Genomic DNA, 15,884 nt, shown 5'->3' on the forward strand with positions numbered 1-15,884 from the left:
TAATTGCTAGTCCCAGTTGAGCTATGCAGTATACTAGAATATTTCATGAATCACTTTTTGCTTTCCCTGGAGTTCATAATTGCCTTGCCTTTTAATTTGCTTAGTATTCTGCTACATATCAATAATTCAACCTTAAATATTCTAACAGTTGTTTGAATCTACTTTCCACGTATTCATAGGTAGTGGGAATCTTCTTAAAAATCACACCACCTTTCATCACTCAAAGAATTCATAGCTCTCCTGGGGGCATGCAGGGCACCTGCAGTGGTGTTTGCATAGTGTGAATCCCTGTGTTGGGTTAGGGGGAGGGCATACGCCTCGGAACTGGATAGACAGGAACTCCCACACTTGTTGGCACGGTACCCACAATTCTCCTTCCACATCTGTTAAAATGGGAATAATGGTGCATCATCATAGCATAAAGTGTGATAAAAACGCCTGGAGCACGGAAGGCACACAAGAAATGCAGGTTTGTTTTCTTCAGGGAAAATCAAGAAAAATAAGGCCAGTGAAAGCACTTCATCTCACTCATAGAGCTTTTTCTCTCCATCCCCAAAGTACTGACCAGGCTCTGCACATTCATCAAGGCTTCTAAGACACTGACACTCCTTCGAAGGAAGATGGCTCAAGCTGCTGGAGCTATGCTCGTCAGACTAATGATTTCCTTTAAAAGAAGGAGCCTCAATAGCAACATCAATTTTATTTTGAAATACTTTAAATAAAGGCAGAAACTCTAAAAGGAAATATTGATAGATTGATGACATAATAATTAAAAACATGCATACATCGGGGAAAAAAGACCCTGATATAAAAATTACTGGCAAGCAACAAATTGGGAAAACATTTGCAACATATAAATCAATCAAAGGAGGGCTGATTTTCCTGAGGACCTGCGCCAGTTAGGTCCAAAGACAGTGCTTCAGCCCCCTGGCTAACGCTCTCTCTGCTGTTAATTCACTCACTCACTCACCTACCCATGCATTCATTTATTCGCCATATGTGTATTGAGTACCCACCAGATGCCTGGCGTTGGTGTATAATGACGTCTAAACACAGAAATGGGCCCTGCTCTCCTGGAGTGCAAAGTCTAGCAGGGTGACAGTTATTCACCAAATAGTCACACTGAGGAGTGTACAACTACAACTCAAGGTAAGTGCTACAAAGGAAAGGAGAGCCCAGAGCAGAGGACCCGGTTTAGACTGGGGTTGCAGGAGAACTTGGCTGGCGACACTTGAGCTGAGAACTGGAGGGAGAACGGGAGCTAAGAAGTGTGTGTGTGTGTGTGTGTGAGACAGAGAGAGAGAGAGAGACAGACAGACAGACAGACTGACAGAGAGAAGGGGGCATTCCAGCTGGGGAAACAGGGAGTGCTCCGGCCCTGTGGTAGGAGGCCCATGGAACACGCTGAGGAATGGGAAGAAGGCCAGTGTGGCTGGAGCTTGGAGAGTGAGAGGAGGCTGGAGGTTAGGCCAGTGGCTAGACTGTAAGAGAGGTCTTCCTGTAAGCTGGGGCTGGAGGAGGAGGCTGGTGGTGGGTACACTGTGGATTTAAATTTGGAAAGATGGCTCTGGCTTTGGAGTGGAGAATGGATGGGCGTGGGTGGGGTGAGGCCGAGTACTGCTGCCACAGGTTAGAAATGATGATGGCTGGGAGAGGACAATAACAGGAGGCTGAGTGAGCCAGGCAGAGCCAAGAGCTCTCTGGGAGGCAAATGACACAGCTGCCTCCCATACCTTATCCTTGTGAAACACGGCAAGACCAAATCAGTAAATCTTTATTTGGGGCAGTGCTAACGGGCCCAGAAGAGGCCTCAATCAAAACAGGGGACACACAAATCTTTGAAGAAGCAGGCCCTGTGTCAGTGGGATTTCAGGAAAGAGAGCAATCCCAGGGAGCTGGGGCAGCATCAGGGTCAAGGATTCAGCGGCTTTGTTCTGACTACCTCCTGGGGGGCTCTGTGAGTGGTGGGTGCACAGAGGGCACAGCACTCAGAGTCTGGTGGTGGGCATGAGGGTACAGCCTGGGGCTCCGCTGCCTTCCCTCACCCTGGAAAACTCACAGGGAGAGGGTGCCTACCTTACATTTCTGTTCTCTATCTAAAAAAAATAAAAGGCAATTTTTACAGTGTCACACAACACATGCATTTGTGACTTGCTCCACTGTATCTGTGATAAATTCATGGATTTTCAGTGAGTTTATCCTGTTTTTCTTCTAGGAAAACTGGCAGGGGTGGGGTGACTGTCTCTTCCATTCCCACTCTGGAAATTTGGCAACAAATCTCAGCGGAGTTAGAGCTTGCCAGGCATGGCATCAGGAAAGGCTCCCTGAACAGGACCCTAGGAGATAGGCAGGAGCTAAGTGAGGTAGAGCCAACCGCACCTGGGTCCAGATGGCCTCGTCTGGCTTCCACAGGCCGTGATAAGCGAGGGTGAGTCTGAGCTGGTCCTAAGCAGGCAATGGCAAGCTAGAATCACGGTATTAAAGGCCAGTGTGAGCTGGTACCAACCAATCTGGACCACCTTCCTGAATCAGTCTGAATTATATGAGGTACTTAAAAGCAAGCACACTGTTTGCATTTACAGGCTCTTTTTGAGACATTTCCTGCTGGTTTGGGTGCCTCCCTACTTTTTTGAATTATCATTGTTCTCTTCTGTGCGTGTGTACAACATCTGCCTCACCTGCCTCTAACTACTTCTTGGAAATAGAACTCCGATTATTGAACAAACTTAGTTTTATATGTGGGTAAGTACCAGGCGGTACTACCGGTAAAGAACCCGCCTGCCAACGCAGGAGACATAAGAGACACGGGTTCAGTCCTTGGGTCGGGAAGATCCCCTGGAGGAGGGCATGGCAACCTACCCCGTATTTTTGCCTGGAGAATCCCATGGACAGAGGAGCCTGGTAGGCTACAGTCCATAGGGTTGCACAGAGTTGGACACAACTGAAGGAATTTAGCAAGTAGCATAGTGAGAGTAGGGTTTTTCCTGGAGGTTCTCAATCCTGACAGCTCCTCCTCCCTGGGATAGAGACACAGGGGCATTTGTAGGGTGATGGCGCTCTTTGCAGCAGTATCAGAGCTGGCCTGGATGGGGACCTGCCAGGAAGTTAACAGCTAATATGACCTTGGGGAAGGTTTCCTGGGAAGCCCCTATTGCAGAGCAGCCAAGGCTTCTGAGCCCAGTTGACCTGGGCTGGTTTTCTTAACTATTTCAGAAAGTGACCCCAGGTCTTCTCAGTCAACCCTTTATAACCAGGTAGTGGTGCAATCTGGAAGCGTGTCTGGCATATGTATCACCTGGAGCTGCCTGGACAAGGCAGTGTGTGGATCTCAGGGGCTGTGATTTGTATCCTATAGCCTGGCAGGGTTCATGACACGAAGCCCTCCCAACTCCTAAAAGATGCCAAGGGGGATGAATTTGGAAGGAAGTTCTTCCTTCTACCAGAGCCCAATTTCTTAGAGGCATGCATATATAATTTTGGTCTGTATGCCTCCAGAAATGTCCCTGCGTGCTCTGACTCTTGACCTGGTCTCCAGCCCCAGCCTGTTGACCCTGTGCACAGCCCTCCCCCCACCACCAGCACTGGCACATGCCAATCCCTGCCTGTAATGTGGTTTCCTCCCTCCACCATCCTTGCCTAGGTAGCCCCACCATTCTTCAGCTCACAGCTCAGGCACCACTTGGTTCCTCTGAAGGCTTCATTTGTAGTATATGCTCTTATGCCCTTAGAATGCCTCTTGTCATGGTTTATGATCATGTATTTTTAAGGGTAGTGAGTGAAAGTCGCTCAGTCGTGTCTGACTCTTTGTGATCCCATGGACTATACAGTCCATGGAATTCTCCAGACCAGAATACTGGAGTGGGTAGCCATTCCCTTCTCCACGGGATCTTTCCAACCCAGGGTTTGAACCCAGGTCTCCCACATTGCAGGTGGATTCTTTACCTGTAATGGATATATTGGGTTAAATAAAATATTGATTGGAGTTCAGTCCACCTGTTTTTTCTTTTACTTGCTTTTCATGATGTTCCTAGAACATTTGTAGTCACATATGTGGCTGACATTATGTTTCTGTTGGATGGGGCTGGTTTAAAAAAAAAAAACAACTGTTTTTGCAAACAGCTCTGGTGGTGGATGACTTTGCAAACAGCTCTGGTGGTGGTGGAGGCCACCAGGGAAGCCTATTTTTATGGGTAAGCGGTTATCTTATAAATATCTGATATATAGCACCATAAACTCTATCTTTTAACATACACTACAAGATAATATCATCTGGTATCTCAGTCTGAGCACTACTGACATTTAGAGTTAGAGAATTCTTTGTTGTGGGAGCTGTCCTCTACATTGCAGGATGCTCAGCAGCATCCCTGGCCTATATCTACTAGATGCCAGTAGCATCCCTTAGTTAGAACAACCAAAATGTCTCCAGACATCAACATCCCCCAGAGGGCAAAAGAGCTCCTGGTTGAGAACCACTGACCCAGAACAAATGTTTCTAGGAAGACTGAGATTTCAAAGGCAGGCTTCCTGAGAGCTGTTTGCAAAAACATTGTTTTTTTTTTTTTTTAAACCAGCCCCATCCAACAGAAACATAATGTCAGCCACATATGTAATTATAAATGTTCTAGAAACAGCATGAAAAGCAAGTAAAATAAAAAACAGGTGGACTGAACTTCAATCAATATTTTATTTAACCCAATATATCCCAAGTATTATCACTTCATCAGGTGATCAATGTAAAATAATCATTGAGATATTTTACATTCCTTTTCCCCCAAGTCATCAAAATCTTCTGCGTATTTTTCTCAGTTTGGATTAATCACATGTCAAGTGCGCAAGAGCCATGTGTGGCCAGCATGCTAGCCACATGCTGGAAGAGGAGAGCCAAGCTCTCTTAGGGGCCTGGCCTGGCCCACCTGTTGCACTGTCACCAGGCTGGACCCCTGCCCCTGAGCAGAGCCGTGCACGGCCCTCCTTGCCCCCTGGAGCCCATGGGTGACAGCCCATTCCAAGCATCCCAGGGAGGGTCCTGATGGCTCTAACTGTGCCCTAGAGGGCCAGCCTGCCCGGGAAAGTCATCCAAACGCCTGCAGTGCGCTGATGAGGTGGGTGTGTGCCTGTGAGCTCACGAGAGCCCAGAGGATCCCTGCCTCCAACATACAAACACTGGGCGAGACAAGTACTGGTTCCAAGTGCCCTGGGCAGAAGCTCCACCCACTTCCAGCCACTCTCCTCATGCTCTTACTCACAAGGAAGGTTCAGCCCTCCACAAACGCTGGTCACATGAAAAGACACATTCTATTTTTCTTAAAACACAGATGCTATCATCGACACTTGCACTGGCCAAGAAGTTGCCGTCCAGGCAGACGCTGTTCTGAGCCCCAAGACCTGTCCCGAGGCCCCAGGCCATTCTGCAGGGCCACCAGGTGGCTGGGGTGCTGGCCCAGTGCTGCAGATCACCCCTGCAAGGCTCACCCACATCCCTTACTTATCTCTGGATCCGCTCCCCCAACACCAGCAACTCCAGGCCCTGCTGCTTTCCGGGAGTTCTCCCGGACAGAGCCCCTGCCTGCCTGCCTGAGGAGTTGCTTTTTGCAGCCCAGCTGTGGTGGGACCTGGCTGTCTGGAGAAGTCAGGGCATTGCCTTTCCTAATGACAACTACTTTTGCCTTGGCTACTAGGGCAGATCTTGAGCATTCAGCATTTCCCTTTTAGTAATAAAAAATAAATGAAGTTTTTCCAAAGTTGTCACCTCATCACTTTGAGCAAGCCAGGGACTCTATAAAACGTGCGATGTGGGCTGAAACCTGCACACCCACCAGGGCACTACATTGGCCATCTCCCTCTGACAGTATCAGGTCTGACCCCCACAGACCCCAGGAGCCTCCCTATTAGGGGCTGCCTGCCACCGAGATGCCTCCAGAACGCCCGCCCCATGTGACCGCAGCATGCAGCCAGCCGAGTATCCGCACCCATCTGCCAACAGACTCGCCACACTGCCCAGATCGGCTGCAGGAAGTCGGACTTACCCCTCCTGGCTTGCCTGATCTTTGGGCTCAGCATCTTCCTGCCGCCACCTGGACGGGATTGCTGGGTTGATCATGCTGTCATCCACTTCCCTTTTCTCTTCCTCTCGCCCAGTTGCCCCCCATTCCCCGCTCCGGCCCCCATGGCCGCTGGCGTCACCAGCGAGGCTCCCTCGGCTGCCTCTCCCGGCTCCAGACCGACGGCTTGCCTTGAACAACGTAAACCTCAATGCATTATTTATCCATCTTAGAATTAATTCCCATCCAAGTAAACCATTAAGAGGCTCAGTAACCGTTTCTGATCAATCACTGGGCCAGGGCGGGGCGGCCTGGCTGTCCCTCCGCTTGGCCAGGGAGCACGCGGCACTGCCCATCCGCGAGCGGAGCGGGTGCGCGGTCCGGGCGGAGGCGCGGGGAGGGCGGGACGGGAGGAGCCAGGCAGAGTGCGCGGTCCCAGCTGGACCGACGGCCCCAGAGGGCGGGCGGGCTCCGGGATCGGATCCGCCCTCTGCGTGGGGAGGGCTCGTTGAAGTGCGCGCCGCTGGCTAGAGATTCCAAGAGGCTGCAGGAAATGCACGGACTCTGGCCGCCCTGGGTCCCCGGTCCGCACGCACTGCCAAGGCTGGGGGTAGGGGAGCGGTCTGTCCTTGGGGACCTGCTCTGCCCCATGCTTCCTGCCAAGAGGGACTAGGAGGCCGTCTATGAGGTCACAGTTCCAACTGTGAAAAGACAGGTGTGTCTTAGAAAGAGGCACAGCCTTGGCATATTCAGAGTCCCAGGGGACTCACCCAGCAAAGCCGGTTAGAGATGTTAACATTTTTTTGCTACTTAAATAGGGTGAAAGGAGTAAGAATCCTGTGAAACACTTAGGTTAGGGCCCACATATAGTAAGTAATTAGTGCCAAGTCTCTTCAGGCATGTTTGACTCTTTGCGACCTCATGGACTGCAGCCTGCCAGGCTCCTCTGTCCATGGGATTCTTCAGGCAAGAAGACTGGAGTGGGTCGCCATTTCCTTCTCCAGGGGATATTCCGGATCTTACTAAAGGCTGTTCGCTGAGTAATGAATCTCTGCCAAATGCCATGTTCCAGTTTAATACTGGCAGAGTTCTAAACAGTGTGCAGTGGGGCTTTGGGAATGTTCAGGCTCAAGATCCTAAAAACTGCCCAAGAAATGCAATCACAGTCATTGTTGTCATTTAGTAGGCACCTACTATGCGTCCTTGAGGTTGGAGCTTTATATTCTGTATCTGTTTCAATTCTCAGAGTCCCTGAGGCAGGGAAGCCTTTGTCACGGTTCTTCAGATGAACAAATAAGGCACGGAAATGTTATGTATCTTGCCCAGAGTCACAGAGCCCTGTCAGGGCTGGGCCTGAACCGACCCTGTCTCTACAGCTCCTGCCTTTCCATGGTGCCAGTCTAAGTCTGATTCCAATCATTTCTCGTGAACGCCCCTGGCTTGAGAGCCCTCAGTGAATTTGCTGGATGGTAAGGACCAGCCTTCTTGCCCCTGAAACCCCCCCAGGTGCCCATTAGGCACTTGGGCTGGGTTCTTTAGGCCTGGGTACTGTGTGATATCCTCTTCGTCGGTAGATGGTGAGGGATTTGAACAGGGTCCCCTCGGCTTTGATTGGCCGTGCTTCTACCCTAATCCTCACAGTGCCCCTATGTCCACTGATCCCCAAATGGTGGACCGAGCAGCTGGAAGGGAAGGGATCCCGAGGCTGGGGGCGGGGGTCCACTGGGGGCCCACTGCAGTAGTCCATGCGGGAGAGGACAGGATATGGACTGTGGAGAGGAGGGAAGGATGGGAGAGGTTAAGGACTCACCAGGATGTGGCGAGTCAAGTCCCCAGGGTGAAGGAGAGACAGTATCCCTAGAGACAGAGCTGTCTTACTCAGCATCTAGTCACTTACTCTGACCCTCAGATGCTCCTCAGAAGGGATGGATGAGTATATATAAGTTTGCTACGATATCCAAGGCCGTTTACGGTACTGGCCAGTACTTCCTCTGTGGCCTCTCCTGTAACACTACACACAACCATCTGCATGCACAGTCCCTGCTCCTGCTGCTCCCAGATCCTTTTCTCTGGGGTGTGTTTCCGGTCACACAAGTCTGATCATCCTAAGCAAGTCTCCCAAACTGTCTTGATTCTACCTCCAGAAGGGGCGCCAACATGCACTTCCTCGGGGCTCCTATCTGTGTGCCGCAGACTGCCCAGTGCCCCTCCTGCACAACAAGCCCTGAGCCTCAGGTAGGACTCAGGCCGAACCTCATGAGGAATATTGGCTTGATGGGTAGATTTGAGAAACACCACTGAATGCCAGACTTGCCGTCCCGTTTCTTTGGGGCCAGGAAAAGGTCAGGTCAGGGTGGGACAGAGACCATCTAGCAGGAGAGGGAAGGATACAGGGCTGGAACGTCTCAGGTTGACATCAGTGTCACAGAAGGAGGTCCCGTGGCCAGTGACAACGTCTTGAGCAATCACGAAAGCCTATGAGTAATGCAGCCTGGACCACTTCCTCCAAACCAGAGGAAGGAAAAATGCCCCAAAGGCTTAGTTTGGGTCCACTCACTCTTGTTTTGGTTACGAAACTACTCCCAGTAGTTTTCTGTGCAGCTCTTTCCCTGGATGATATTTAGCTGCTGAGCTTACCCTGCTGCTTTTCTGGGGATCCGCGTTGGAATTGGGCAAAACCAGAGGCTCTAAGCTCAAGCCCAGAAGCAAAGCTGGGAAAATGGCAGAGCTAATCTGAACTCTGCGCCAGAGAATGATGGCGGCAGCGGGGGTGCGGGCCAGGGGCCAGGTAGCTCTTTCCTCTCTGTCCTCAGGCCACACTCCCAGTACTTCTCTGGATGAAGGGATCCATGTGTTCCAGCTGGAAGGGACGTTAGCACCCTCTCCTTCCTGAAGTTTACAAACCTTACACCACAGGACCCTGGGAGCCCTCCAGTTCCCTTTGAGATCACTGGGAGAAGGGGTGGGGTGAGGACAAGAGCAGGGCCTCCTGAGTAAGTTTTTATTTGAAGGAACTGCTCCACTCCTCTTACACAGGCAGTAATCTCAGGCCAAGGAGAAATACAGGCCTCAGTTAGGAGGAGAGACAGAGAGACTGCCCCCTTACCCACTGTCCTCACGGCACTGTATCTCCCGGCAGTGGTCCTCGCTTCTCCCTTTGCTGGTTCCCTGTCCTGCATCATTTCTGCATTTTCTAAGGGGCTCCTCTGGGTCAGGCACCTCTGGGCACTGCAAGGCGAGTGGAAAGGATTGGGAGGGCAGAACTGTCCAAAAGGCTTTGGCAGAAATGCACACCACTTGGTGGGACGATCACCCACATCATTGGCCCGGAGCCAGGATAGCTCCAAGTCACTGGCTCTCAGCCTTAGCTGAGTATTGGGGCATTCTGAAAACTAGTTTCTGTGTTCCACCCCATCAGTTCCGGTTTAACTCATCTTGTGTGGACACTGGTCTTTGGGACGTGTAAAAGCTCCTCCGATTACTTAATGTGTGGCCAGGGTTGAGAACCACTGCTCTATTAGATAATTGCATTTCCATGAGCCCAAAGCCACCAGAAACAGTCTTTGCCTGCTCTTGCCTCAGGGAGGCTTCTTCTGAGGGAAGGGCACATTTATCAACCAGTCTCTCAGAAAGTGGCAACGGGCCTCTGTCTCAAGGCCTGACGTGAGACAGCCCCATTCCACGCAGAGCTATAGGGACCATTATGCAAGCTGTACACTGCGCAGAAGTGTCAGTAGAAGGGGGAGTAGGGCTGGGTTTGGGCTCCTTTGGCAAAGTTGTGTGTTCCAGCATGGTGACAAGGGCAAGCCTTTCCCTAATCTATACCAAGACGTCACATAGATAGGAAAGCCCTGAGTCTGAGACGCCTGCTCAGTGGTCACCAGAACGCAGTGTCCCCAGACTCCCAGTTGATGGCACTCTCAGTCTCTGTTGCCAGGCGGCTGAAGCTCTATCTCCCTAGCATACCACATCTGTCCATCTCAGAGGCGTGCTGGACCAGCCAGCTGGTCCCAACAGCCCTGAGAGCTGATTGTTGAATTTTTAGGAATTTTGTAATTTTAACACAGACATCATTAGAAATTGTATTATGAATTAAAAAGTTACAATTAAATAAACTATTTTAAACACAAAGGTAATACCTACTCAACAGACATGACTTTCTAGCTACTGACAACATTTCCCTATTGTTGAACAACTTCCCTTCTTAGGATTATTTCTCCCTATCCTATCTGTATCCTATCCTATCCTATCTGTATGATGGAAATACTATTGTGATGGTTGATTTTTATGTCTTCTTGACTGGGCCACAGACTGTCCAGACATTTGGTCACATATTATTCTGGGTGTGTCTGTGAGGGGGTTTCTGGACAAAACTAACATTTGAATCTGTAGATGAAATAAAGCGCATTGCCCTTTTGGAGGTGGCTGGACTCATCCAGTCAGTTGGGGACCCAGGAAGAAAAGAAAGGCTGAGTCCCCCATGAGTAGAAGGGAAAGCTTCTGGCCTGAAGACCTCGAGCTGTGACACTGGTATTTTCCTGCCTTCGAACTAGAACTACCTCGGGTCTCCTGTGTCTCCAGCTTGCCAACTACAGATCTTGGAACTTAGCCTCAATAATTGTGTGGGCGAATTCCTCATGATAAATCTCCTGATATACACAGATAGTCCCTGACTTATGATGGTTCATACGATTTTTAGATTTTGTGGTAGTGTGAAAGCAATACGCTTTCAGTAGAAAACTGTACTTCAGATTTTTGAATTTCATCTTTTCCTGGGCTAACCACACACCAGATGGTACTCTCTCATGATGCTGAGCAGTGGCAGCGAGTTGCAGCTCCCAGTCAGCCAGGTGATCGTGGCCAGGAACTTAGAATAGATACACTTACAGGCATTCTAGACCCATATAACCATTCTGTTTTTTCACTTTCAGCACAGTATTCAATAAATTACATGAGATATGCAACTATTTATTCTAAAACAGAATTTGCATTAGATGATTTTTGCCCAACTGTAGGCTAATGTAAATGTTCTGAGCATGTATAAGATAGGCTAGGCTTAGCCATGATATTTGGTAGGTTAGGGGTATTGAATGCATTGTTTTACTTAACGATGGGTTTATTGGGACATAACGCCATTGTAAATTGAGGAAGACCACTGTATATACATATAATCAAACACTTCATATGTCCTTGAGGTATGTATGCATTACATATATGGTTCTGTTTCTCTGAAGAATTCTAATTCCACTACATACTGAGCTGCTATTACACATTTCTTCCCAACTCCTTGTTCGCGGATCATGATGGTATGCTGGTAGTTAGAAGCTAATGGTGGTGGGAGTATTTATGCCAAGAAAACCAGCAAATGCTAAATATTGTTCTAGAGAAGACATTCAGAACACCTGCTAGAAACTCGAGATACATATCAGACCCTTACCCTCTTATAATTCATGACAGCCTATTTCTCAAGGATAAACATTTCTTTTTCAGTGTCAGAACATAGCTTCATGGCTTTTGCCTTTATAAGCTCCTGTTTTTGCTCTTCCCTGAAATACTCTTTGGAATATGTGTTGCTCAAACTGCAATTCATAAGATCCCCAAATAAAGTTCTTTGTTCTTTGCAGCCTCAATACTGATTACTATTTGACAAAATCAGGGCTTACATTTCTTTTCCTTCCAGAGAGCCAGTTGTTAGACATTTGCTATACAGCTCTGATCATTCTCTACCAGGTTCGCTCTGAATGCCCCAGTCACTGTCAACTCCCCACTGTGGGCAGAGGGTGCTTTCTCTCTACCCAAACTGTTCTCCCCATTCTCCTGGGCACACCCAGATGCTCCAGATTTCCCAGCTACCTTGCAGTTTGGTGTGGCTGGGCTCCAGTCATTGTTCGTGAGCAGATGAACTGTGGCCAGTTTGATGTCTGGCTCACACAGCTCCTCCCCCCAGCACTCCTCCGTGTTTGTCTCCCTTTTCTGGGGCCGCCTTGGAAGCCCCACGTAAAAGAGGGCAGAGGCCCACAGTCTGGTCCCTAAGTGACCGAGTGAGCCCCGTCTCCATCGTCAACCAGAACCATCTCAGAAGAGCCGGTGCTTAGTCAGTCTTTGTTACCACACCTGCCCTTCCCGCCAAATAAACACTCTGCCTGTCTTTCTTCACCTCCTAGATTTTGATGCATCCTTTTGGACCCTGTTTCAACATCACCTGCCTATCAGAGCCTCATGCCTAGAGTTCTGAACCTTTTATATCTCCCTTATCACCCCCACTGAGGCCACAGGAACCTTCTAAAAGTTCTCTTGCGAGACCCCAGTAAGCCCTTACCCGTAATTTACATATACAAAATTTAAATTCTCATATTTATTACCCATAAAATTGCCAACATCTGTTGGATCATAAAAAAAGCAAGAGAATTCCAGAAAAACATCTATTTCTACTTCATTGACTACACTAAAGCCTTTGACTATGTGGATCACAACAAACTGTGGAAAATTCTTAAAGAGTTAGGAATACCAGGCCAGCTTATCTGCCTCCTGAGAAACCTGTATGCAGGTCAAGAAGCAACAGTTAGAACCCGGCATGGAACAATAGACTGGTTCCAAATTGGGTTGTATATTGTCACCCTAGTTATTTAACTTATATGCAGAGTACATCATGAGAAATGCTGGAATCAATCAATCCACAAGCTGGAATCAAGATTGCTGGGGGAAATATCAACAGCCTCAGAAATGCAGATGACACCACCCTTAAGGCAGAAAACGAAGAGAAAGTAAAGAGCCTCCTGGTGGAGGTGAAAGAGGAGAGTGAAAAATCTGGCTTAAAACTCAGCATTTAAAAAAAGAAGATTATGGCATCCGGTCCCATCACTTCATGGCAAATAGATGGGGAAACAATGGAAACAGTGACAGGTTCTACTTTCTTGGGCTCCAAAATCACTGCAGATGGTGACTGCAGCCGTGAAATTAAAAGACGCTTGCTCCTTGGAAGAAAAGCTATGACAAACCCAGACAGCTAATTAATAAGCAGAGACATTACTTTGCCGACAAAGGTCCATCTAGTCAAAGCTATGGTTTTTCCAGTGGTCATGTGTGGAGGTTAAGAGTTGGACCATAAAAAAGGCTGAGCACTGAAGAATTGATGCTTTTGAACTGTGGTGCTGGAGAAGACTCTTGAGTCAATCCTAAAGGAAATCAACTCTGAATATTCATTGGAAGGACTGATGCTGAAGCTGAAGCTACAATACTTTGGCCACCTGAAGGGAAGAGCTGACTCATTAGAAAAGACCCTGATGTTGGGAAAGATTGAAGGCAGGAAGAGAAGGGGATGACAGAGGATGAGATGGTTGGACCATGGTACCACCGACTCGATGGACATGAGTTTGAGCAAGCTCTAGGAGTTGGTGATGGACAGGAAAGCCTGGCGTGTTGCAGTCCATAGCGTTGCAAGGGGTCAGACACGACTGAGCAACTGAACAACAATTACCCATAATTTAAAAATTATAATCTAGAATTTAAATGTAAACTATAAATAAAACTTGTAGTATGCTGTCTTTGTGATATTCTTTATAGATTTTTTTTCCTAGATTTTTTAATCACAAAATTGTGAGGGATTCATCTGAGGTGAACCTTCTCCTACACTGGTGGCCTTAACTTGCTGGCCTTAGCTTCACCTTTGGGCACTTGGGTTCTCCAAGTTGCTGTGTCCCCAAGGGAAGAGAGCAGGGCTTCTCTCTTGGCCCACTGTTCCTGGCCTTAGTCCTGTTGCCTTTGGCCTGAAGTCCATCTCTGTCCTTTGGCCCAATGCCTCCTCCAGATGTGTAGCTTGGCTTTTAACTTCAGTCTTGTCCACTCACTACAGTCTATGGTACACTCTCTCAAACACAGCCCAGGCCCATCAGAATGGGTCTAGAGCCCTGTACTCTTACTTTTCTGAGTCTTTGGTATCCTGGGATCCTAGGCAGAAAGTCAGAAGGACAAAGAGGCAGAATCCAGGGTTGGAAAATCACCAGATACACTGGGCCAGTAAGAGCATTCAGACCAGAATACAGAAGCTTTGCTTGGAAAGTCCCTTACTTGTGACCTGTAGCCTCGGGCATGTTTCCTTGAGTCCTGCAGCCCTGGATTAGGGGGAGAGGTGGCTTAGAGGGTAATTAAATGAGCTGGTTCAGAGAACATAACCTTTGCTTTGAACCTCCGCTGTACCACTGGTCACCCATCACCTTTCTCTTTGTAGCAGCTAGAGGCCAGACAGCTGATGTGCAGGGGGGCTTAGTGCCGAGAGGATGGGGAATGGTACACTGGTTGGGTTCTCCAGTGGCAGATGCAGAGACGAGAGTTTTATGAGGGATGAACACTTGTTCAGCAAAGGGGAGGAAGCAGGAGTGGGAAAGAGGTGGGTCTGAGCCATGTGCATACCTGACAGTTTCTGCCGCCCACCTGGGGCTCTGAGGCAGACGGCCCAGAAGAGGGGTCTAGCTCTGGGTGGAGGTGGTTCCGCCCATGTGCTACGGCCACTGGCTGGGGGCCTTCGCAAAAAGGAGTATGACCTCGGCTACCACCGCCGTGTGCAGCCGTTGGCTGGGAGCCACCCAAGAAGAACATAAAGTTGGCTCAAAAACTGAGGTTGACCTTAAAAGAGCCAACAGCTGGTGGTGTCAGCTGACCCCACTCCCTGCAGCTGGGAGAGCAAGTCTTTTCTTGAAGAGGCTGCTGAGTAGCTCAGCTGTGTGTACCTGATGGGGTCCTAGAACCTGGCAGGCCTCGTTTTTAGGCCTCTGTAAAAACTGGGTTAAAACTGATTCTACTCACCTAAGACTCTCTGCTCCATTTAGCTAGGCGGCTTTCAGATAAAGTTTTATTCAGCTGCGATGTCTCGTTGTGGTCTCCTGAGAAGGGAAAAAGCTTCCACTAGAGGCTGTGCAGGGCCAGCAGTGGGACAGGCCCTGCCGAGAGCAGGTGGAGTCCCCCAGGGGCGCTGTCGGAAGTGGCAGGAGGGACCGCAGCCCACTGGGCCTGACACTTTGGGCCAGGCAGGGTCCGCCTGCTGAGTTCCTGCTTCTGGTAGTCAGAGGCTGAGAGGAAAGAGGGAAATGATACTTCGTTAGTGGGTTTCTGGGCCCTGGGAACACGTACTGAGGCTCCAAGGAGCTGTCACCCTTCCCCTCCAGCAGAGGGTGGGGGACCTAGAGGTGGGCTTCCCGCCAGCACCAGCCAGCCCAGGTTCCAACGGCAGCCTCTGTCCTCACCCAGGTCTAACAAGGAAGTAGGTCTGAAATAGTGTCGCCTCCCCCAAAGAAAATGATGAATCACCACTCGAGTCAGTTTTGCATTATTGAGAAACAAGTCTTCTCCCTCGTGAGAACACCTGCTTGCTGTGGAATGGTAGGGACTGGAACAGATGGAAAGAGTGGAAATTTCCCAGGCGCCTTGTCTCCCAACTCATGCAAAGTCCAGATTCCTCCTGCACTTGACCAGCCCCTCCCCCTGGGCACACAACCTTCATCTGCTCCAAACATTTCCCCTCCCTTTGCATCTTTAATCCCTCCTCCCTCATTGGTTCTCTTCTCTAAGCTGACAAACACACTCAGATCTTCCCGTTTTGGAGTGACTCCCTCTCGCCTGCCCCACCGCCCCCCCAACCCCACCTCCCTCTTTGGTCTGCTCTGGCCCTGTAGGCAGCTGGCTGTGGCCATGTGATGTAGGCTCAGCCCATCAGATGGTCCTGCCTGGGTCTGGTCTAATCTTGAGCATGTTATGAAAAGACTGAGAGATGGGTAAAGGGACTTCCCAGCACAGGGAGCAGTGACCATGTCCTGCTGTGAGTCTGGTGCCTTCTAACATGGTGGAGGC

General features: G+C 49.4%; 1 protein-coding gene across 6 annotated transcripts in view; it reads right to left on the minus strand.

The window, feature by feature from the left end:
- The window catches only part of ARHGAP22 (Rho GTPase activating protein 22), a 179,542-nt gene that overhangs the window by 137,067 nt on the left and 26,591 nt on the right, over positions 1-15,884 (minus strand). Inside the window, exon 1 of one of the 6 annotated variants that reach the window (XM_024986884.2) lies at positions 6,027-6,981. The exons of 4 other annotated variants lie outside the window; for them this stretch is intronic. In XM_024986884.2, coding sequence (XP_024842652.1) covers positions 6,027-6,060 — 34 coding nt within the window. In that variant the 5' untranslated portion in view covers positions 6,061-6,981. Of the gene's footprint in view, positions 1-6,026; positions 6,982-15,884 lie in introns of those variants that run through there. One more of the 6 variants, XM_024986886.2, reaches the window with a different exon arrangement.

This window comes from Bos taurus, chromosome 28 (assembly GCF_002263795.3).
Source record: "Bos taurus isolate L1 Dominette 01449 registration number 42190680 breed Hereford chromosome 28, ARS-UCD2.0, whole genome shotgun sequence".
NCBI classification, from domain to species: domain Eukaryota; kingdom Metazoa; phylum Chordata; class Mammalia; order Artiodactyla; family Bovidae; genus Bos; species Bos taurus.